The following is a 24973-nucleotide window of genomic DNA, read 5'->3' on the forward strand; positions in this document are numbered from 1 at the left end:
GCATCTGTTATTGACAGCCGTGAAACTTCCCCAGGCATCACTTGTCAGGGCTGGGCTGGGTGGGAGCACTCCTGCACGGGTGCCCGTGTGGGCTCCTGGTGCTCTGCTTGGGGCAGGGAGAGCACGGCTGCTGCTGGGGCTCCTCCTGCTGCATGCTGGTGTGGATCTCCCAGCTGGGAATCCCAAGGGGGTGGGAAGGGAGTGTGGGGGATGGCTGCTGCCAGCAAGGTGCATGTTTCAGAGAGGTTTCTGTCCTGCAGAGATTGCACGTGTATCAGCATTTCATGTAGCTCTGCCCCATAGCTGAGCACTGGCATGGGGCAAGAAGAACCAGGGGAAAGTGAGTGAGCTGGCACCGAGAGGGCTTGAAATCCTGTGTTGAAGGGAATTCTGGACTGGAGTGGGCTGGTTGGACTTGAACATCCCCAGTAAGAGGAGACAGGCTCACCCCTGCCTGCCCTGAGTCCTCATTCCATTGCTTTGCTGTACCCGTGGCTAGTACAGTAACTAAATCCAGCAGACAATGCTAAGAGATTCCCAGTGAATAAGGTCATGGCCTTCTGTAGGGAATGGTAGTGAGACTTTGCCAAAATAATTTTGACACCAGAGGGGTTAGAAATGTGCATTTCCAACCTTTTTCACAACCTGTTCCATGGCTGACCGCTGACCAACAATAAATCTTGCACTAAAATTGGAGAGATTGGGCCAAATTTATCTCTGGTCAAGCAATGTCAGGCACTTCCCCATCAGGAACACCAAGCACTAACCTGAACCTATCCAAGCTGTGTGAGAGCTCTGCAGGCAAGGGATTTGGGCACAAGGCAACAGCCATGTCCCAGAGGAGTTCAACTTGAGGAAAGAACAGAAGAAAGCAAGATTTAGCATTAGGATCATAATTTCAGATTACGTTGTGCAAGTATCAACAGTCTACACTCATGAGAGCCTTGGGGAGCACCATGCTGCAGCAGCTCTCCCAGCTAGCCTGATCAGTGAGGGCTGGTTTTAATTGCAGCTGAATGGATCTAACCTTGTGATGTCTGTTCACAAAGCATTGCCAGATTAATATAGGTTCCATAGATGCTTCTGCTAAAAGACTTTAATGGATCAGTTTAGTACTCTGCTCCATGATTATAGCATTCCTACCCACCTATCATGCCTGAGCCAGATGGTCCCAGTGAAATCAGAGCATATTTATATTTTTGTCTGCTATTCAGCCACCTGCCCACTGATTTTATTGCATAGTGGTAGGAGGAGAGGAGGCTTCCTGGGTGCAGTTTGCCCCCCGCCCCTTTCCCAGCCCTGGTATCTGCCCCACCTTCTAAAAGACCCCGGGGGAGCCACAGGCTCCCCTCTCAGGTTGCCACGGAGGCTTGCCCGGCCGTCTGGAGGGCAGCCACACTCCTGGGCAGCAGCGTGGCTCCGACTCCTGGCACGGAGACAGCTGTTCCCAGGGTGCTCGGGATGTTTCCAGTTCCATCGGTGATGAGAGCCATTAAGAAGGTACAAGTACTAAAGAGATCTTGAGCGATGCTATAAAACCTTTGAATCCTTGACAGAATCAATAGCAGGTTCTCAGGAGTAACTTCTTATCCAGGCCAACTTAAGCACATGCCAATGAGCCGTTAAAGATTTTGCATTTTGTGGAGACACAGAAGCCCTTTCATTGGGATTGTTGGACTCTAGACTAGGCGATATTGTGAAAAACCACATTAGGAATAGGCTGTGCTCCGAAGGCACTTCCCTCAGGTCTGGGGTGCGGCTGCAGCGGTGCTGCTGAGTGCAGCCTCCCGCAGGCACCGAGTGCCCGCTGCGGAGCCGGGTCCGTGCTGCGGTGGGCAGCACCGACCCCTCCGCACAGGACAGCGGACGGGGGACGGGGGGAGCAGGGCAGCTGTGCCCCGTGGGATGGAGGTCCTGGGGGTGCTGGCTGAGATGCAGCCGAACTGCCGTGGGGTCCGCAGCCGCCCCAGCAGGCAGGAGCGGCAGGCACGGCAGCCTGTGCAGGTGGGTGCCCAGCGGTGCCCGCAGCCCCGCCAGGCGCTGCCCCCCGCGCGCTTGCCGCCTCCCGGATACCTTTGCTATTGACACGGATTCCAATTTGGCATCTCGGTTGCCGTGGCAACCCCAAGCTGCCATTCTCTGATCAGCTCAGCTCTCAGCTAGTCAACACGCGTTAGCACCTGCGTTGGTATGGCAACCTGGGACCGCGATCCATCCGGCCCTGCTGCGGACGGACGGACGGACGGACGGACGGCTCCAGGCAGCCCTGCACTGGGAGAAGGGCTGGCCCTGCTGAGGGACACTGGGACACTCCCAAGCCCCAGCTGCTTCTTGTTCCCTGGCTGAACTGGGGTCCGGGGCTGCCCCCACCCCGGCTGTAGCGGGCTGGGCTCCCACATCCTGCACGGCCTGGGGACGCGGGGGGAAACTCAGCAGGGCCACGGCTGGCACAGAGCAAGGACATGTCCTTGCAACCCCAAACTGCCCTCACAAGAGCGTTCTGAATGGACAGTGAATGGCTTTGGAAACCCTGGGAAGAGGGAAAGCTCCTTGTTTTGGAGAGGGAAACCAATGGTACCAGCAGCCACTAATTTGGGGTTACAATCCCTGCAAAAGCAGAATGCAAGTCACAGAGTGTGGTGGTTCACCCTGCAGCCACCAGATTCCTAACCATTAAACTCTTCCAGTGAGTCTCCTGGGGATAGTTTGTGTTCCTTTGGCCCCAAGTCTGAACTGGCACCAGCTTTTCTGAAAAGGCTTTATAATTTGTGTTTAGTGTTTTTTAACAGACATATGTGAGCTGTTTGAATTAGAGCAATGTGAATCTATTAGGCAGCGACAGATGCAAGTTTTGTGTCTCTTATTAGAAGGGATTGGCTTCTGAGGTTTAGTGATGTGCAAAGGATTGGACTTTGGAGAGATTAAAATTATTTTCAGCGTTAAGCACAATATTTCTGAGCTAATGCACTCACTCTTGAATATAGATTCACAGACTGAAAAGATTATAAAACATTAAACCTATGTAAATTCAGCTGTAAATTTATGTTTGAACAAATTCAACAAGAGATTTGACTCGGGGGCTTATAACAAATGGGTTCTGCTTTTAATGCTTACTGCGGGCTCAGTTGCAATGCTGCTCTCCCCTCCAAAGTCCCACGCCTGCTGAATTACTGGCAGGTCACAGCTGACAGCTCAAGCAATTATACCGGAATGTGTTAATAATAAAAAGAAAAAGGATTCATGTTTGTCTTTTCAGAAGACAAAAGCAGCTGTTTGCTCCACCCCAAGGAGCAGCAGAGAAGAGCTCTGTGGGCAGGTGACACTTGCAGCACCTGGCCATTTCCTCTTTCCATGGCAGCTGTGCAATTCCTTGTCCTCCTCTGTGATTCCCCAAGCCCTGGGAGTTGCTATGAAGTTTTTCTCTTGTTGAGAACATGAAAATACAGTTAACAAAGACTCCTTTTGAGTGGGATTGCAGGAAACCTGAAACATGGTGAACAAACTGCCTACACAGAGATAAATGACAGCTGTGACTGAAGGAATAAACAAGATAATCTGGATTTAAATAAACCACAAGGGGATTTTGGCAACATGCAAATTCGCAAATTTATAAAATGTATCCTTTGAAAATAAAGAGCTTGTTTGAAACCCGCAGTTAGGAGCAATTACCAGAGCACATTTTCCCAATGAGGGCCTCTGCTCCAAGCCAGGGCGGGCGGGGGCCAGCTGCCCTGCCTGCCACCCGCCCTGGCTGGGGCCCTTCCGTGCACAGAGCAGAAGCCTGGAGAGCAGCAAGCCCCTGTGCAGCTCAGGGGCATGGGGGTGCACAGAGCAATCTGCCCCTCCTCAGCCTCTGAGGAGCACTTGGGAATGAACAGGAAAGGAGAGAAATATCCAAAGCCCAAGCAAGTGCTCAATAATGCATATTGGATCACCTGCTTGGAGGACGAGGTAATTCCTGGGTCCAAGGCCAGCGTGACAGTTTAGTTTTGGCACTGCACAGTGCAGTGATGCTGCTCCAACAGCACAAGGGGATGACGCCCGTCCCGTAAGGGAGCAGAGGGTTTGCTCTTGCCTGTGTCAGCAGAGCTCCTGCCAGTGGATTGTTGTCACTGCTCCCCTTTTTCAGTCAGCAGTGATAAGAGAGAAGAGGTGCAGGTGGGGAGGCACCAGTGGCAGAGCCATGAGCAGACATGTCCCGTTCCAGCACTTCACCTCCTGCAGTGCCCTGCGCAGGCGTGTCAGGTGCAGTCGTTCCCTGGCCGTGCACCTTCAGCAACCAGACTGGCCTCGAAAGGGACACAAACACTGCAGGGAAAGCCAAAATGTGTTCCAGAGGGGGCAAAGCCCTAGCCCCATGCTGCGAACTGCTCTGCACCAGCCGCTGCAGGGAGCGATGCGGAGCACTGCTCTGCCTGCACACACAGAGCTGGTTAGAATTCCGTCGGCACACACGCAATTAGGGCAGAGCACATGGCAGCAGCTCTGTGAAGGTTAACTGCTCTGAGGAGCATTCCTGCCGTGCCAGAGGCTCGGTTGCTCCAGCTTTAACACCCTTGTTATTCCCAGCAGCAGGAGCCAGCCGAGCAGTGTCCTGCTCTCCGTTTGGCAGCAGTTATCTCGTGCCGCCGGCTGCACCGCAGGGCACCCGACCCTCGGGCTGCAGGCTCAAGCCTCCTTCACCTGCACAGTGCAGCTTGGCTCCTGTCCCAGCAGGGCAGCACGTGGGGGGGATTCTGAAACACAGCAGAGTTGGGGGTAAAGCCTTTCTGTATGTATGTCCCAGAGCCACAGTCATTCCGGGCTCTGCAGGGCCAGGGTGTCCTGAGGACAAACTGTGGCTTCCAGCTTTATGCTTAAAACTCTACAGCAAATGCTGAATCTGCTTCTCCTCCTCTTTTCCTTGATCACTGCTTCCCCGTTTTCTCTCCTCAGGGCCAGCCCATCCATCTATTTGTCTTTATTGTGCACGGAGTTAAACACAGTCCTTAAATGTGGCAACACTTCCAGATTATTAGCTCTGCAATTTCTTAGCTCCTGTTTATTATAGGAACACCATCTGAAGGGGCAGTTGTAATTAACGTGTTTGTTCATGCTTCTTTTATAAACCCCCAGTGTTTTTGTTTTATGCAAACCCAACCAAATGCCCTGGGGCATCCGGTGCTGCTGTGGGGAGTGGACACCACGGTGGCTGCTGTCCTTGCTGCAGGTGGGTCGCTCCCCATCCTCCCCTACCAGCTGATAGCCATGGGCTGTGAGAGTGGGCACGGGGCAGCACTGCTGGTGGCAGCACCTCCCACTCCTCCACCCCTGCTAGTACAGAAGTGGGCACCCAAGGGCTCAGCTCTGATCATCTGTGCGTCTTGCTATGATGTGCATAGCCATAAAAGCTGCTTCCTTCCCACAGGGCTGTTAAATTCAGGTACTGGATTCCCCAAGGAAGCCGGTCTGTAGTTCTGTAGCATCTGCAGTCCCCAAGTGCTCCTATCCCTCCTAAATTTTTTCTTTATTTTTTTCTTAAAGGAATAAATACTTCAAGATACATAGTTCTGACTAATCCTTGCTTCCCTTCACTGCTGCTCAAGTGGCTGATGCAAGGCATGCGTGAAGCACCAGAGTGCTCTGGACGGCAGGCAGGCTTGCAGGCACCTTGCCATTGGGAAGGCAGCTCCAGTGGGACCTGGTGCCACGGGGGTGGGCTTCCCCATGGAGCCTGGCCAGCAGCGTGCTGGCCCTGAGGCAAGGAGTGCTGCAGGCTGCACTGCTGGTACTCAGACAGGACTGTTCAACAGGAGAGGCTCTGCAACAGGACAGGACAGCCAAGGAACACCAGCCTCTTCACCCAAAATGCTGAGGACACTGGCAGCAGCAAACCCACCCTCACTCGTGCCTTGGCAAGAGACCCCTCATCACCCCTGTTCTCAGCAGAACAAGCCTGGTGGGCTGGATGGCACCAGTGGTGAACACACAAATTACAGAGGCGTTAAAGCCAGATGATGCCTTTAGCAGTCACATGCGAGGTGACACTGACAGGCACATCTAGCTGGCTGTGCCTATCATCTCCTTCTGCTCCAGGCTTCAGCTGTGTTATTCCTGAAGTGGGTGTTCCTGGGGCCCAGCAGTTTGACGTCAGCGTTACTGTGGCTGTGGCTGCCCAAGGTGCTCTCACAGAGCCATTTCAAGCCTATCCACGTTATTTCCTCACCATATGTTTGTACTAAAAATAGTTGCAGTACAAAGGGATAATCCTGCAAGGCCATGGGCATCACCATCCTCCATTCTGACACAGGAGATCTGCCCAGTGCCGTGGGTGCTTCCCCGGGGCAGGGGCCCTGTTCCTGTCCTTGGCACTGAGGCAGGGCTGGGGCTGCCCACGGCCAGGGCCACCGTGTGGCTGGGGGTGGGCAGCAGGCAGGTCCCTGCCTGTGGCACAGCCTCCAGCCCCCGTGCCACCTGGCAGCACAACAGGTGTGAACGAGGCTGTGACACTCCTGCAGGGGACATCTTGTGGGTCCCTTCCAATTCAGCTTATTCTGTGATTCTGTGATCGCTTAAAACCCTCTGGCTGGCTATGATAATCCTTAACTGGTGGCACTGGGACAAGAATTTACCTCTTCATTTTCTTAGACATAACTGCTATCTCACTGCAGTTTCATTTTACAATATGGTAATATGCTATCCAGGAAAATCTTGCTACATGCTAATTTATCCAGTAGGCAAATTCCTTTTGGCTAATAAAAGTGCTTGCACAGGAAGCTCAAAACCCAGCAGCAATTAATTATTGACAGAGCATGTGAATTAGAGATAAAAGAAAAGTCATTCTTTCTCACACACAAGATAGTAAATAAATTTAATTATTGTACTAGAAGCAAGGGATCTTATTCTGTATTAAGTTTTATTAGCTGAGACATTTAAAAGCATGTCATCATAACAAAAAGGTCCTGTGTAATCCGAACTGCGGCGCTCCGTACACGGCTCTGGAGTGAATGGGCTTAATTGAGCAAATGGGAGCAGATGGCTTCTGAGCAGGCAGGTATTGTGCAGGTTTAGTGTCAATTAGCTTTGGTCTACACACGCCTACAGCAAATTGTCTGCATAATGTGTCACCAAGGCTGATGTAACGTTTTGGGTGCCCTCCATGGCCAGGGGCTGAGAAGAAACAAAGCCAGAAGGACTTGGGTCTGGGGGTCACGCAGGAGTGACAGCATCTCTCCTCCTGCGTGTCCCATCACACCTGCACCAGGAGCCCACCCCTGCCTGGCCCCTTGCTAACCCCTCCTCTGCTTTTGCACAGGAACGTGATGCCCAAGACGCTGGAGGGCCAGATCACCATGGAGAAGACCCCCAGCTACTTTGTGACCAACGAGGCCCCGCGGCGCATCCACAGCATGGCCAAGGACACGAAGCTGATCGTGGTGGTGCGCAACCCCGTCACCCGCGCCATCTCGGACTACACGCAGACCCTCTCCAAAAAACCTGAGATCCCCACCTTCGAGGTGCTGGCCTTCAAGAACCGGACCCTGGGGCTGATTGATGCCTCCTGGAGTGCTATCCGCATTGGGATTTATGCCCTGCACTTGGAAAACTGGCTCCAGTATTTTCCCCTCTCCCAGATCCTGTTTGTCAGTGGTGAGAGGCTCATCACTGACCCAGCTGGGGAAATGGCCAAGGTCCAGGACTTCTTAGGCCTCAAGAGGATTGTAACAGAGAAACATTTTTATTTTAATAAAACGAAGGGGTTTCCCTGTCTAAAGAAGCCAGAGGACAGCAGTGCTCCCCGGTGTTTGGGCAAGTCCAAGGGTCGAACTCACCCCAAAATAGACCCAGACGTCATCCACAGACTGCGGAAGTTTTACAAACCCTTCAATGTCATGTTTTACCAAATGACAGGCCAAGATTTCCAGTGGGAGCAGGAAGAAAGTGATAAGTAGAACCACAAAATCAGGAAAAAAATACTTTTTGTTTTTGGGATGTGGATCATCATTTGAGACCCAAAACTCTCTTGGGGCCAGAGTCTCAGCCCCGTGTGTAACAGGCTCCTGTGTTGCCAGGGCTGCAGCAGAAGTTGCCCCACGCGTGCAGTTGGAACTGTTGTGTCACCTCGGGCTGCACTCGGGCTCTCCCCACCACAGCACTGGGGGTCAGGGGCAGGTGGGAGGAGGAGGAGGAGGAGGAGGAGGAGGCAGGGGGAGCACGGCTCCTCAGGGTGAGGGGCACTTTGTGTCAACGTTTCGCTGCTGGTGTCCCCCTTGCAGCCAGGCAGGCAGGTCCAGACCTCCTGCCACAGCAAACTGGCAAGAGGGTGGCTCCCAAAACCCAGCACTGGGACAAACCCATAGATTTGATTTCTCCTGCCCTGCACTTTAGTTTTGCCCAAACAGCAGCATCAGATCTGGAAAATTCAGGCCTTGTGCACTCACATGCACACTGGTCATTGTGTGTGTAAGGAACAAAGCCAGTTATGCTGCAAAGGAACTATGTACAGGAACTTCATTTGCACCAAACGTTTCAATTACTTCTTGCACTAAAACTAGAATTTACCAAGTGCCACAGACACCTGGTCTCAATTCTCCTCTGACTGATGGGTGCACCTCCACTGTTGGAAGAGAGTTGTTCCTTCTTTGCTGAGATGCTCAGTGAGATCAGAACTGGGATGCCCCCAGGTCTCCACCCTCCTGGAAGCTGAACGAACACTCCAGGCTCCCCAGGAGTGAGCCAGGCTCCCACTGCCCAGCCAGGCTGCCAAGGCACAGTGTGGTGCCACACGTGCCCACGCAGCTCCTCCTGGCCAGGCTGTGCCATGCCCTGCTCCGTGGTTTGGAGCCAGGGCTGCCAGTGGGGACCGAGGGGTGGACGCCTGGGACAGCCCTGGCATGGGGTCTGACAGTCAGGACCCCTGGCACTGCCATTTGTTTGCCCCTTGGAAATGCAATCCCTGCTGCTTGCTGTGGACAGCTGGGGTAGCAGAACAGGGAAGCAGCCTTCATCTTACTTCAGAATTACAAAAGAGCAATCAATTCCCAGGGCGAGCTCCCTCAGCGCACAAAACCTGTGCTTTCTAGTGGAAATGACCAAGTCACACAAATTTGCAAATCCTGGTAGAAACTGTAGAATAAGCCTATTCCCACTCGGTCCCCCAGTGTGTGAGAGCTGTTTGCTGGGCCCAGCAGACAAGAGCAGAGCTTTCACACAACTGCACAGTTCCACCTCCACTGCTGTGGGAAAGCAGGCAGAGGGGGAGCAAAGGTGAAATGCAGAGCTGCTGAAATCACCCTCACATGGTGATTTCTCAGGGCACTCAGAGACTGCTGGCAGCTCTCTTTGCTCTGATGGGGGCTGAGGCTGCCTCCAGCTTGGGGTGCAGCCACATGAGAGCCCCCTCACATTGGGCAGGTCCACAGCAGAGGTGCAGGAAGGGGTTGCTGTGGGAGGACCAGGACTCAGCTCTGGTTGGGGTGAAAGAACTCCCTACAGCTCCAGCTGAGCAGACGAAATCATCTCTGTTGCATTCACTGGGTGACAAGCTGACCCTGCTCAGGGTTCCAGGGCCTGTTGTGTGGCTCACTATGCCATGAAATGGTGCCCGTGCCTTGGACTGGATGGGAAGAGCTGAAGCCATTTGGACCATTTACTACGTGGCCCGTGCTGGAGGGACACTGCGAGGTCCCTGCTGACACCACGTCAGTTCCCATCAGCCTGGTCAGATTTAAAAACAGCTCCTGACATAGTACAGTTTCCACAAACCCACAAACTCCCAAATTACTACAGGAAAATTGGAAGTATATAATAAGAATAATCTTATGATGGTTCACACATTATTAAAATATCAGAACAGGTCCTACCTGAGACCTGTTGTTTCATGATCTGGTGCAAGATGCTGAATGGAGGACAAGGGGCTCCAGGCCAGTGTCCCCCTCAGCAGAGATGTCTGGGAATCTCTGCCTGTCTCTGGAGCACTGCAGCCCGGCGTGGTGCAGGGCTGGGCTGGGGGCTGGCTCTGGCTGCCTGGCACAGGGGCTCAGCTCCGGGGCTGGTGGCTCCTGGGCGGGCTGGGGACACGCTGCGCCCCTCAGCCGGCCCCCACACTCACTCCTGTCATTTCTGCCATATATTCAGAGGTTTATTTTTTATACCAGATGCCATCTCCAGCTCGGCAGGAGCTGACGGGTGCCCACTGGGAGAGGAGACCCTGCTCCTCTGCCCTGGGTGCCTGCTCCATGGACACCAGCCACAGCCCTGTCCCCAGGGGCAGCTGTGGTGCTGCCAGTGCTGCAGTGCTGGGAGGGAGCAGGGCCATGCCAGTCACCCTGGGCAGGGGCCTGGGGACTGCCGTGGGCTGGGGGTGGTGTTATTTTGTTTTGCTCTTTGGAAATGCACCCCATGCATGCCCCACTGCAGCTGGGGCTGGATGGGGGGGATTATTTTCTATCTGGCCAGAGAGAGGCCTGCCAAATGAGAGTCAGGTTAATAACACTTTTTTTAAAAAAAACTATTCAAATGTCAGCATTAGAATACACAGGAAATTGAATTTTGTATTTGGTTTCAATTAGCAAAGCATAAATTATATTTAATTTTATACACAGACTGAGTGATTCATTGTTCTGGAAAAGCTGGTACTTTCTGGTTCAGAGACTGGAAATGGAGAGGGGGTCTGTTCTGAATCTTATTGCTGTGCTGTCACTGCCTCCCCAGTGCGTCTCTGTCCGTCAGTGTCTCTGTACCTGAACGATGTGACTGTCCTGAACTGAACCCTGGAACCCCCAGCACTAAACAATAAATCATTGTAGCAGCTGCATTTCTCGGCTCCATTTCTCTTGGCCCCCCAGCAGCACCAACACCCCACGAGTGGGAGCCACAGCAGGACAGTGCTGCAGTGACCCCAGCCCAGCTGCAGTGACCCCAGCCCAGCTGGCTGCAGTGACCCCAGCCCAGCTGCAGTGACCCCAGCCCAGCTGCTGTGACCCCAGCCCCATGGCTGCAGTGACCCCAGCCCAGCTGCTGTGACCCCAGCCCCATGGCTGCAGTGACCCCAGCCCAGCTGCAGTGACCCCAGCCCAGCTGGCTGCAGTGACCCCAGCCCCATGGCTGCAGTGACCCCAGCCCCATGGCTGCTGTGACCCCAGCCCCTCAGGCCATGGCCCCCACAGCCAAAAGGGCTGGGCAAGGCACGTGCTGCAGCCAGGACCAGAATGAAGACCAGGACCAGAACCACCTGGGCCAGCCTGAAGTCCTGGTGTGGGGGAGAGCATTCCTCACTGACCTCTCAGTTTGGGGTGCACCTCCCAAGGTCACAAAGAACAAATCCCAAGCAATACCTGGGAGATTTCACTTGCTGCTCATTAAGGATAAATCAGTGGCTAATAAAAAGAGAGGGATGAGGGAGGGCTGGCTGCCAGGGTAAGAAATTTGGAGGAAAATGTTTTAATCTTATTTTGTGCGCACAATTTCCTGCTTGTTTGAAAAAAGGTTATTTCACAGCATGGTCCTATTGTGTCATCTGATAAAAACCACAGAAAAACTTTTATCGACAAAATTAGGAAGTAGTGAACTATAAAATTGCTAATTATTTTCTAGTAAATTTACTTTTAAATAACTTTAGACACCAATTACAGGCACCATTAAGCACCATTAACACTGGGTATATTTACCAAACAAGGATGGAATACTTATTCAAATCAAGATCATTTTGGTGCAGATTCTGCTGTTTGGAAAGCAGCCCCCTCTCACCAGATATTTAAAAAGCCATCAGAAGATCAATCACACCTCCGGTTCCTAATCTTTGAGTGTTGGTGTGATGCAATTCTACCCTTGAAGGAAACACCTGTGAACAGGAGCTGATGTCCTGAGGAGCTCCCCTGGCAGAAGCTGTGCCGGGGTACAGCACTGGGCCCCCGGCAGTGCCCGCACCTTGCCCTCTGCAGTGCCCACAGCCCTGGGCAGTGCCTGTGCCCTCTGCAGTGCCCGCAGCCCTGGGCAGTGCCTGTGCTCTCTGCAGTGCCTGCACCCTGCCCTCTGCAGTGCCCGCAGCCCTGGGCAGTGCCCTCAGGCTGTGCCCTCTGCAGTGCCCGCAGCCCTGGGCAGTGCCTGTGCTCTCTGCAGTGCCCGCAGCCCTGGGCAGTGCCTGTGCCCTCTGCAGTGCCCGCAGCCCTGGGCAGTGCCCGCAGCCCTGGGCAGTGCCCTCAGCCCCTGCTCTCTGCAGTGCCCTCAGCCCTGGGCAGTGCCCTCAGCCCCTGCTCTCTGCAGTGCCCTCAGCCCTGGGCAGTGCCCGCAGCCCCCTGCTCTCTGCAGTGCCCTCAGCCGTGCCCTCTGCAGTGCCCAGCCAGTGCGGAGCCCTCGCCGCTGCCCGGTGCCGGACGCTGCGCCGCGATGAACGCTGGTGCTCGCCTCCTAATGGGAGGTTGCCAGGCGGCTGTCAGAGAGCTGGCTGCAAAGCTGCTACCTGCTCCACTTTCCTGCTGTCATCTTTGACATCCTCATTATTTATTAACTGCCCGGTACCCAACAGGCTGCCACTGATGCAGAGATGCTCAGATTATGCAGGTTCGATATGCTGCCTGCCTCCAAGGTCACGTCCTCCAGGATGTCTTGCAAACCAGATTGAAGAGGTACCAGCAAAGATGCAACATGTTCTGTATTGCTGATGCCAGATTTCAAACAGAGCCCTTTGAATAAGGATGACTTACTACATAGCATCATGGAATTGTTTAGGTTGGAAAAGCTCTCCAGGACCGTTTAGTCCAACCATTCCCCCGGCACTGCCGAGGCCACCACTAAGCAATATCCCCAAGTGCCACATCTACATGGCTTTTGAATCCCCCCAGGGACACTGATTTCATCACTTTGCTGGGCAGCCTGTGCCAGGGCTGGACAGCCCTTTCCATGGAGAAATTTTTTCCTGATATCCAATCTAAACTGGGCCTGATCCCTTGGTTTTCTTGTACGTGCTCTGTGATGCTACTCAAGGCCATCTGGTCCTTAAGCTTCCTCAACACCAAGGTCAGACTGACAGGCCTGTAATTCCCTTGGGGAATTCTGTGCCCTTCAAGACTCCCAAGGAAATCTCTCAGCCAGGCTCCTCAACAGCTCAGCCTGCCCTCTGGCCATGCAAGGAGGCAGTTCTGCTGGCCCCTCCTTGCTCCTCCAAGAACCCAAACGCTATCATTTTGGTTTCTCTATGCCCAAGATGGGCTCTGAGCAGATGGTGGTATCAGGCCCTGCTGCTCGCTGCTGTTCCCATTCCTGTGTGCAGCTCAGAGCATTCTCTGCACCAGTGCCAGCAAACACAGGGCCCAGAATGTCCCGTGAGAGACCCTCCACAGCGTTCACACGTGGGACCATGGCTTTGTCTGTACACCGGAGCCCAGGGCGGTGGCAGGGCTGTCTATTTGGGCAGGTTGCCACCCTGCAGTGACCTGTTACAGCTTGGTCAGCAGGAATCACCCTGACCTGGGCCACTGCCTCCCTGGCACCGTGCCACTGCTCGTGACCCTGCACCCTGCAGGGCCGTGGCTTTGGCACCCTGTGCCAACAGACCGTGACATCCTAGGCAGAAACAGCCTAAGCTAAACAATCTTTCACATCACAGATTTCCTGGGACCCTGAACTTGGGGTTTTTTGGTTTTGCTAACCTCAGAAATGCTCCCTCTATGAGTCACTTGCTGGGAAAAATTTATGATTAGAAAATTTTTGGTGCCTTTTAAGATGCTCTTCTAACTTCTGGTACAGGAAGAAATATTTGAGGGTCACATCACAGTTACTTTGTGCCACCAACAGTTATGTTTTGAAGTATTTAGCTGCAATACAAGGACTAATACCAAATCTCAGCACTTGCCCTAAAGTACTTTGTGCAAGGACAGAGGCTGACGGATGCACACAAAGATTAACAGATTTCTGCTCCCACCTCGGCTGTCCCATTGCCCCCACAGGGCCCAGAGGGAGGGTCACTGTGTGCACAGTCTTCAGGGAAATGGGAATGGAGGGAACTGGATTTTTTTGCAGCACCTCATTTGTGACTGAAGTCATTATGTGCAGAGAGACGTACGGGTAGCTGAGAGACAGAATTAATATAGTAAGTAATCCTCTCCCTTTAGCATATCTTTCTGCATGAAAAAATGGTTTAATGTCTAACTTTTCTAGGCACATGCTTTTCCTCATAACAAACACTTATATGAGATGCAGCTATTTATGTTTCAAGGCAAAAAGTGTGGAGTGTAATGGACTCTACTCTGACTATCTGCCCATGAAGAAATTTCACTGTATCATGGGAAATGAGGAAAAACATTTTATTTGGAGGCAATTTCTTTCTTTTTAAGCCATTCTTATCTTTCTGCCTCGCTCTGTGTTGGAAAGGATATTTGCTGGCTCTGAGCCTCCTCTCCTCATCCCCAGCAGGGATGCCCTCACTGCTCCTGGGCACTCCTCACAGCAGGCACACGGCCTCGGGGGTTTTCCTGATGCCTCCAAAGCAGGCACTGGGTTTTCCTGATGCCTCCAAAGCAGGCACTGGGTCTCCTGATGCCTCCAAAGCAGGCACTGGGTTTCCTGATGCCTCCAAAGCAGGCACTGGGTTTCCTGGTGCCTCCAAAGCAGGCACTGGGTTTCCTGATGCCTCCAAAGCAGGCACTGGGTTTCCTGGTGCCTCCAAAGCAGGCACTGGGTTTCCTGATGCCTCCAAAGCAGGCACTGGGTTTCCTGGTGCCTCCAAAGCAGGCACTGGGTTTCCTGATGCCTCCAAAGCAGGCACTGGGTTTCCTGGTGCCTCCAAAGCAGGCACTGGGTTTCCTGGTGCCTCCAAAACAGGCACTGGGTTTCCTGGTGCCTCCAAAGCAGGCACTGGGTTTTCCTGATGCCTCCAAAGCAGGCACTGGGTTTCCTGGTGCCTCCAAAGCAGGCACTGGGTTTCCTGGTGCCTCCAAAGCAGGCACTGGTCTCCAGGGCTGCAGTGCCTGGCCATGGCAGCCCTGGCTGCTCGGGCCACAGTGTGGAGCTCCCGGCTCCACTGCTCCTTTGACCTCCCACAGGCTAAATCCAGAGCAGCGTGGGACAGAGACCTGGCTCATATGGGGACCTGCCCCCAGGGTGTTGCTCTCTGTAGTGGCCCAGGCACATCCCACCAACGCCCAGACCACGAAGGAGGGTGAGGTTTTCCCTGGCAGTGACGCCGCTCAGCGCACTCATCCAGATGATGCAGGAGATGTCTGTGTTAGGAAGGCAAAAGGTACACCTGGCAGTTTTCCACCCAACTGACAGAGATAAACAGGTATAAATATACCCCATTAATAGTGTAAGCATCCTTCAAAGCTTTTGTGGAGAGGCTGTGGGGCCAGCGTGTGGCAAGGGCTGGTGCTGCAGCTAGGCACCTGAGCAGCAGGCACAGCAGAGCCACCAGGGACAGCAGAGCCACCAGGTGTGACAGAGCCACCAGGTGTGACAGAGCCACCAGGGACAGCAGAGCCACCAGGTGTGGCAGAACCACCAGGTGTGACAGAGCCCCCAGGTGTGACAGAGCCCCCAGGGACAGCAGAGCCCCCAGGTGTGACAGAGGCCCCAGGTGTGGCAGAGCTACCAGGCCTGAAGGCCCTCACCAGCAGAAGCAGAACGAAGGCTGGCAGTGGCAAAGGGGGACACTTCCCAGGAGCAGAGGAACCTGGGAAGCCCTGAGTGCACCTCACAGCACTGCCAGGGCAGCAGCATCTTGCTGGGTGCCAGCTGAGCCATGCTCTCCCAGCCACTGTGGTCACTGCCAGCGCAGCCCTGGCAGGTCAGGAGGTGCTCAGGTGTCCCACCCAGGGACTGACATCGATCCCTCTCCCAGAGGACCCTCTGTAGCTCCCAGCAGTGGTGAGCAGGTAGACCTGGCTGGGTTTCAGCCCTAGTTCAACAAGGGAAGGCTAATGGCAGGGTTTTGCCTTGATCTAAGAAAGCTACTGCAGGATAAATTGCAGTTAATGAAAAGAGTAAGGAATAGGCAGGTCATGGGGGTGACCTCACTCACCTCTTGAAGGATTTTTTTCTGAGAGAATAAGCAGCTGAGAGCAAGTCCTTTGTCAAATTCAGCTTTTGGCAGGGAATCTTTGCATTCCCATGAAGTGTGAAGCTGGAGGGCTGGATGCTGTGCCTGCATCAGAAACCTCTCCCTGTCCAGTGCAGTGGTAGAGGATGGAGAACTGCTGCATTTCCTCAATGTTCCAAACTCACCTGTGAAGAAGTGTTTCATCACAGTTAATTCACGCTAATTTAATCTAATTTCTCAGCACTGTGGCTGTCTGCTTCCCCTGTCCCATGTTTCAGAGGCATGGTGGGTGCTACTGGAGCAGCAAGACCCCAGGCCTGGTGGAATTCATGAGCTGCTCACAGCAGATGATCTCCTTGGAGTAGGGCGAGTGATTCACGGTGCTTTGCCCAAGTGCTGATGGTTTTCACTGCCCTGTGGGCTGGCCTGTTTGTCCAGCAGAATTTGCTGCCTAGCAAAGGTTTACTGCTCAGAACTTTGCCTTAAAACACCACTGCATCCCCCGAGACATTCGTGCCATTCCTCAGTCCTAAGCACAGTCCTGCCTGACATGAGACCAGGCTGCCCCCACAATCCATTAGTGACTGTGCAAAGAGAGCAACTGGAGATTTTCCAGTTGACACATCCTGCCCGAGTTCACAGCAGAGGAGAGTCCTGCTGAGAGGGCCTTCACAGCTCCTGGAGAACTGCAGCTCCCAGGCTGGAGAGCAGGCACAGCAGCAAGCACTTGGCTCATCCATTTGGGCCATCTCTGCATCTCTATAATACAGAAAAACAGTTTAACTAATATTTTTTCTTGCAAGATTTGATAATAAAATCATAAGTCTGGTGTTTTCCTTCCAGATACGACAACTTATATGGAAAAGTTGATTTGTAAGATTTCTGGTATAAGAATTACTCTCAGAAAGGAAAAAACCAAACAAACCCAAGGCAGTGCTCCCAGAGACATGTGCTAGAAATCTTCTAGTGCCCTTGAGAACTGTGAGTTTTAACCCCATTCTAATATGGAAAATGTCTTTCCATGTAACTCAGAGAGAATGGCTTGTGCCACTGGCTTGTCCATCTGTTCTGCTCTCCTTGCAGCAGCAGAACTCTCAGACCAGCCAGTCAGCTCTTGGTCCTGTCAAAACTGCAGCATCCAGTTATTATCTTAAACACAGGAAAGAAGAGCTCACAGCAGTGAGCTGCAGCCCTGGCCATGCACAGTTAGGCATTCCTGAGGGGCACACACCAGCACAGACAGGCAACCATGGTGCTCCAATCCCTGGGGCACAGGAGACTCTGCCTCCTGCAGCAGGGCGTGAGCAGCTGAGCTGCTCCTTCTGGTGGGAGTCACCTGTGGATATGGATCGTGGGCACTGGCCATGTGGCTGCCTGATTGGAGACAGTGCTCATGGCCTGAGAGCCTGGTCAGGCCAGGCTGGGGGCCATCTACACCCTGGGCTACAAATAAAGAGCTGTTGCCACCTTTCACCATGCCCAGGCACACACCAGCTGCTGGAGCCTTCCCCATGCCACCAAGGAATCTGTCCCTCTCTGTGGGCACAGCTGCTGGCACTCAGTCCACACAGCACCTACAGTTTCTCTGCTATTCACCATCTTGTTTTATGTTTAATGAGTTCATGTAACTTTTTGTTAAGCAGCGAGGAAATGTTTTCCAGGGAAGCCACTTCCAGCACATCCTCTGTGTGTAGGTTGGATGTTATGGAACAGTGGCTCTGTTGAATTCATTAGCACACAGCACTTCACTTACTCACCTAATCTCCATATTTTTCTCCAAGGGTGAGGAAACCTCCAGGTGCTGGTAAGAGGCTCAGGTGCCTGGGGCTGTGGTCCCAAGGCAGGTGGGCATGGGCAGGTGTGGGGCAGAGTGCTGTGGCTGCCCCGTGCTGTGGGTTCCTGGCTGACTGTGCTCCCCAGCCAAACCACAGAAAACGGGACCTGCATGAGGCAGTGCTACCTCCTTCACCTCCTGTCCTCTGCCCAGGGCACGTGCTGCCCCACCGAGGGCACCATGCCAGCCCGTGTCCCAGCGCCCTGGCCCCCGAGAGGAGGAGGAGCAGAGCTGCCCCACAGCTCCCTCCTGGGCTGTGCTCACGGAAAGACACACACATGCTTCTGGGACCCAGGCATTTTTTCATCTTGGCACAGAATTCTTCCAGAGATGATTATTTGAAAGATGAGTCACCAAATACAATAGCAAAGACACATCCTTGACTTACTGGCAGAGAAGGGATGTGACCAGCATTAAGTCTCCATGCAACGTCTCCATCACACAGTGTCTGGCGTTTATTCTAAACAGCTCTCAGTCTTGAGCAGAATTGTTTTTTCACATCAGAAATCCAGCTACTTTTTCATAAGAAATGTTCCTTAATGAAAGGAAAAGCAGACAGTGTTCACGGATGTAAAAATCATTACAGCACAGCTATGTGCTCTCTGCAGCTGCTGCCTGTTTCAGCCTGTTTGTAGAACACAGGCATACATGGAGATGCACACCAGTATCCCTGCACTGGGGGTAGCAAGGCTGTGCCCCTCAAATGGGGCATAACCAAAAGGACACCTGTGTACACGGAGTCACACATTAAAACCAAGGGAAAATAGGTTCCAGCTCCTCCCAAGGTGAGTCCGTCTGGACAAAGAGGAAAATTTTTCACCATGAGGACACAGGCACAGAATGATCTCCCGGGGAAGCAGCCCCTGCTCGGCCCCCGGTGCGGGAGCGGCGGGCAGAGCCGCGGCAGCAGCTCCTTCCCTCGGCCAGGAGGGAGCTGGGGCAGCGCCGGCGCTCCCGGAGCAGGGCTGGGGTCGCGCTGCCCCTCTGCTGAGCAGGGGCTGCTGTCTGGGAGCCTCCTCCAGCTCAGCAGAGTGTCCTGACCTTGATGATGTTGGTTTAACTAGGATATGAAATGCAAATATAGCCTAAGCTCAGTAATTCTGGCACCCAGCAGAGAGCCTGAAGGGTGGAACGCTTTCCAGAAGGGTCAGCAAGAGCAGGAAAAATTATATAGAGCAAATAAACAGAATAAAAGGCTTCTCACTTATCCTGGTGCAGAGGGCTGCAGCTCCAGGGGACTGCAGGAGATTGTGCTGCTCTGAGACTTATCCTCAGGGACAAGCTGCTGATCGGGAGGCAGAGGAAAGGCGAAGGGCAAGGAGTCAATTTGTTTCAAAAAACTGCAAGCCAGGAGGAAGTCACCCCCGTTCCGCTTCTTGGCTGGTCTCTGTCACCCACCACTCGCCCCACAGCCAAGGCAGTCCCCCAGGGATTTCCCAGGATCTGGGGCCAGACCTTGGGAGAGGGGATGATGTGTGATCAGCCTGGGGAAGGGAGGGCAGCCCCCAGTGAACCCACCTCCCCCTGCTCAGAGGAGCTGCTGCCACCAGCCTTGTGAGGACCTGAATAGAGCCCAAGCTCCTGCCGCCAGGCACAAAGACCCCCTTGAATTGAACAGATTCAAATACCTGTTTTCAAATCGAGGTGGGGCTTGCACGTTGCCTGTAATCTTCAGCAAAACCGTTCAGAATGCTGATCCTGACTCTACATCTCCCGGGAAGAGCAGCTCACGCACTGGTGGGAGGGTCACAGCCCGGGGTGCTTCAGCCCCACGGGGGTGGGGGACACTGTGCTGCCAGCTCCGACACAGGGCAGACACAGGACAGACACCAGCCCTTCCAGCTGGCTTTGCCTGGCCCCTCACCGTGCCAGGTGTGCCCCCGGAACACGAGCAGCAGACCAAGGGATGCACACCTGAGAGGTCCTCCCTCGCACCGGCCCGGGACTCCCTGGGGAAGCCCGGAGGGGACACACCTGGATCCGGGCACGGCTGAGCTGATGAGAAGGGCACGCCAGGGGCACGGGGCAGAGCCAGGGGCACGGGGCACAGCCAGGGGCACGGGCAGAGCCGGGGGCAGGGGGCACAGCCAGGGGCACGGGGCAGAGCCAGGGGCACGGGGCAGAGCCAGGGGCACGGGGCACAGCCAGGGGCACCAGGGCAGAGCCAGGGGCACGGGGCACAGCCAGGGGCACGGGGCACAGCCAGGGGCACCAGGGCAGAGCCAGGGGCACGGGGCAGAGCCAGGGGCACCAGGGCACAGCCAGGGGCACGGGGCAGAGCCAGGGGCACCAGGGCACAGCCAGGGGCACCAGGGCACAGCCAGGGGCACGGGGCAGAGCCAGGGGCACGGGGCACAGCCAGGGGCACCAGGGCACAGCCAGGGGCACGGGGCAGAGCCAGGGGCACGGGGCAGAGCCAGGGGCAAGGGACAGAGCCAGGGGCATGGGCAGAGCCGGGGGCACGGGGCACAGCCAGGGGCACCAGGGCACAGCCAGGGGCACGGGGCACAGCCAGGGGCACGGGGCACAGCCAGGGGCACGGGGCAGAGCCAGGGGCACCAGGGCAGAGCCAGGGGCACCAGGGCACAGCCAGGGGCACGGGGCAGAGCCAGGGGCACCAGGGCAGAGCCAGGGGCACGGGGCAGAGCCAGGGGCACGGAGGGGTCTGGTGAAGGCGCTGCCGTGGGCCGGGGCTCCTGGGTGCTGTGGGGCGGCCCCGCAAGGCACCGGGCAGGGGGAGCCCAGCAGGGCTGGAGGCTCAAGCCGGGAGGAGCGGCCTCATTTAGGCACCGTGACTTTATTAAACATTTAAAACGCAAAGTACAACATTTATTGGGAAGAATCGTTTTCCTACCAATTACAGTTAATAGGCTAAAATTAATGTACCAATTAATATGGCTGCTTCTAAACTTGGTCTAATATGTTAAATACTGTTCCTATCTCTGTAAATGCAGCGAAATAAAGTGATGATCAGGATAGGAGCTAATAAAGTTTTGCTTCTCTGTACTTAAACTATTTGGCATCACTGAGTTAAGGCACAGGAAAAAGGAGATTATTTAACATTTTAAGGTTTGTAAGACACATAAATCATTTCATACATGCCATATTTGTTGAAAAGGATAGAATACATTCAATTTTACAGTATATTAAACTTCATCTAATTTGAACGTAAGAACAGACCAGCAAAATAAATGACCAATTTCTGAAGCAGAAATTACCATTTGGCTGCTGCCATTATGAAGCTGCTGGTATTTTATCATGTTCTTAACATAATATTGCTTGTCTATTGATGCATAGTTATAGTGCTAGTCCAAATTGGAAGGCGGTGAAAGAGGACAGTGCAGAGGGTTTTTTTAATAGGCGTCATTTGTCAGATGTTATTTCAGAGGTCTTTGCACTGATGATAATATGCAGATTAAACAAGAAGTAAATAGGAAAAAAAAAAGAGAGAGAGAGAGAGAAAGGAAGGCAGAAAGGGAATGAGAATTTCAGCCCATTTTGGCTGCAGCAGGTGGACCAGCCCCAGTGGAACCAGATAGCAGTAATTAATCTGGGTTTTAGGGTTTCTTCTGAAACCTCACAGTACTTGACAAAAGGAGATTTCTTTCCTTGCATCCCAATGCTGCAGGGGCCACAGGGAGCGTGGGAGCACTGAGTGCCAGGGCAGGACTGGGGGTGGAGTTCCTCCCAGCACTGTCCCCCCCTCCTCACCCTCCCTGCACCATCCAGAAACCTGAGCACAAATAAAAATTATGTTTAGTTTGCAAAACAGGAGGAAGGTACCTCCATCCTCTAGAGTTCATTGTTCTGCTAGACTTGGTATTATAGTGGCAATATATTACAGAGAAGAAAAATCAGCTGGCTGCTGCCTCCAGAATGACAATGGAAACCACAAACACGCTGGAGCTGCAGCTGCAGCTGCCCAGAGGGGATCTGCCAGGGCTCTGCGGGCACCAGGAAGGGTGCTTATGGGGAAGAAGTCCCTCCCAGTCCCCTGGGAACAGCGTCCCATGGGACAAACAGACACCTCCTGTGCAGCAGGGATGGCCGTGCTCCGGACGGGGCAGGCAGGCACCCAGCACCCCCCTCTCCAGCTGCTGCCTCTCAGCCATCTCAGCCTCTCCAGGCCACAGCTCCTCTGCCAGGGCAGGGCATGACCCCAGGACAGGGCTCTGCCCAGAGCAGGGCACTCCACTGGCACCAGGATCAGCCATGCCCACTACTGGAGGCAGCCACTGCCCACTGGCCACAGCACTGCCCCAGTGCTGCCCGGGGCACAGCTACTGAGCTGGAAACAGCTTCACACCAAACGTGCCCAAACAAGGAGGAGCAAGGTGGTTCATTTGTGTTAGGGACCATGGTCCTGACCCCTAATGCTCCCACTCCCTCCCTGCAGGGCTTCTGCTGCCCGCAGGCTGCCAGGAGGGGGGCAGAGCAGGGCAGCAGGGCAGACCCTGCACAGTGCTCTGCCCTGGCAGCTGCTGAGCACCCCCCGAGCCTGGGTCTGCTTAAACCAAGTTAATTGCTCGGATATTAGAGGTGGAACTGGGTTCTGTGCCTGCAAATCTGCGCAGGGATGTATTGTGCTTTAACATAGATTTCAATTACTTCCCAACCTTCAGTGTGATGATGCGACATTATGCTCTACTGCCAGGGTTTGCCAGCATGCTCCTACTTTTATTTCTCCTGTTAAATATGGTCTTTGTTGCGCTTCATTGATCTCTGAGCATATTCTGCTGTTTACAACTTTGATAATCTTTGTGTAATCTTCAGGGGTAATTGAATTCTGACAAACATAGCTGAATTTTAAACACCACACAGATTTCAGTACATTGAAGAGCCATGATATGAAAGTCAAAACTGGAAGTGGGGAGCAGCATTTGCTTTCAGTGCCTGTCCTGAACAACAGGAGATGAGCCAGGCTCAGAGCCCAGGGACATTGAGAGCAAGTTAGGAGACATGACTGGGGGTGGGACCAGACCTAGCCCAGAGCTTAATCCCAAGTAGACAATATAATGTCATTTAATAACTTTTTAATATACACCCCCAAGACACTTCTGCACTTGCACAGAGTCCCAGAAATCCCACTGGGTCTATCGGCTAGGATAGGATACAGTCAGCAGCTACCAATCTTCACTAAATACCTCGGGAATTGCCCATGTACAAATAAATTTTTGTTTTTATGGGCATATATTGCGAATTAGACAAGGGGGAAAACGTTGCAGTTGGATTTTGATGTAGAAGGTTTTTTTGCAGAGCCCATGGGGCACATGCATAGCGCTTCCATAATCATTATTGTTATTTATTATTTGCCAGCACCAGGAACGTGCCCAGCCCAGCACAGGCCAGATGGAACACGGCTGCTGGGCAGCACTGTGCTCCCAGTGCCCACAGACCCCGGGCACCCACCCAGCCTCCTGTTCCTTGCCAGGACACCAGTGCCATGTCCCTTGCCCCAGCCTGTCCTCCTCTCCCCCACACCGGCCTCCAGATGCTGCAGCAAGGCACAGCCTCCCTTTTGGTGTCTGGAAAAACAGCTGTCTTGCTTGAGGACATCCGATTTTTGATGCATTTTCTACAAACTTTAATTTCCCAAACCCTCCTCGCTCAGGATGCAGGGGGACTGCTCAAGCACGCTATAAATTAGTATGCCAGCAGAGCTGCTGCTGGAAGGAGGATAAGCTCAGCCAGACAAGAAGGAGCCTCCAGAAATCTCAGTGCTGGAAGGGAAAACTTGCTGTTCTCCTGCTGTTTGTGCTGGAGCTCTGTGTCTCCAGTTTATTGCAAGAGCACACGACAGCCTGGTGCAGCAAAGATTTTCTGCTGAAGGGTCTGAGCTGCACAGAGGGTCCCCACGCAATCGAAAGAAAAGGAATTAAGGGGTTGTCTGGTCTGAGAAAAGGGATATTGAATCTAATCTGAGACGGTGTAATTTGGAAATCCAATTGCAGTTGTCCATCAGCAAAGGCAGCCACTGGTGAGGGGAGGCAGGAGGCTGTGGGGGGTCAGAGCCCCCAGCACCAGAGCAGGGAGGGCTCAGCCCCACAGGAGCCCAGGGGAGCCCCGGGATGGTGCAAAGCCTCCATCACCTGCACAGCCCACAGCCCACGGCCCTTCCCAGGGCTTTCCCAGAGCGTGGCACTGGAGCCCCTGCAGGACACACTGCTGCCAGTGGAGAGGAGCAGGAGGGAGGTGGCTCCTGGCTCTCCCCACCTCCACGGAGCAGGGGAAACGCCAGCTGCCCCTCCAGCACACCCAGCATGGCTATCCCATCCCATCCCATCCCATCCCATCCCATCCCATCCCATCCCATCCCATCCCATCCCATCCCATCCCATCCCATCCCATCCCATCCCATCCCATCCCATCCCATCCCATCCCATCCCATCCCATCCCATCCCATTCCCATCCCCATCCCCATCCCCATCCCCATCCCATCCCATCCCCATCCCCATCCCCATCCCCATCCCCATCCCCATCCCATCCCATCCCCATCCCCATCCCATCCCATCCCATCCCATCCCCATCCCCATCCCATCCCATCCCATCCCATCCCATCCCATCCCCATCCCCATCCATATCCCATCCCCATCCCCATCCCCAGGGCACAGCACGGCTGCCCCTGCACCTCCCTCCCTTGGAGGTGTTTCAGGAGAGAGCAGACACCGATTACAATTGATTCAACAATTTCTGCTTGGGTTTAACTTGGGCTCAAATTCCTCCTCACATTTCACTTGCCCGGGGTCATTACACTGATATTTTTCCAGAAGCCAGACAGTTTTTAAAGCTCCTGGATGGACCCAGTGACCCAAATGAGGCCATGTGGCCCTTGGATGAAGGCTCCTGCACACCAGCTGCAGCTCCCAGGTTCCCACCCTGCAGGAGGCTCAGAGGGCTGGTCAGGATTGCGGGCGCCAAATGCCCACGACTCTGCACGCAGGGCCTGGCAGGAAGGACAGAGTGCAGGTCTGACTGCAAAGCCCAGCTGCTCCCTGCCGTGCTGCCCACGGGCAGAGGGTGACGAGGCCCTGCCAAGGACGGCGCTGGCCCAGCAGCCTGCCAGGCACCGCGAGGGAGCCAGGGGAAAGGAGACACACCAGCATGCACCAGGGCCACCTGTGCCCTGC

At 54.0% G+C, this 24973-nt stretch overlaps 1 protein-coding gene across 1 annotated transcript in view; it reads left to right on the top strand.

The window, feature by feature from the left end:
- The window catches only part of HS3ST4 (heparan sulfate-glucosamine 3-sulfotransferase 4), a 52915-nt gene extending 44782 nt beyond the window's left edge, over positions 1–8133 (top strand). The window contains exon 2 of the mRNA XM_059861671.1: positions 7295–8133. Within this exon, the coding sequence (XP_059717654.1) occupies positions 7295–7931 (637 nt within the window). The 3' untranslated portion in view covers positions 7932–8133. The remainder of the gene's footprint in view (positions 1–7294) is intronic.
- Positions 8134–24973: the final 16840 nt, after the last annotated feature.

Source organism: Haemorhous mexicanus, chromosome 17 (genome assembly GCF_027477595.1).
Source record: "Haemorhous mexicanus isolate bHaeMex1 chromosome 17, bHaeMex1.pri, whole genome shotgun sequence".
In the NCBI taxonomy this organism is placed as follows: domain Eukaryota; kingdom Metazoa; phylum Chordata; class Aves; order Passeriformes; family Fringillidae; genus Haemorhous; species Haemorhous mexicanus.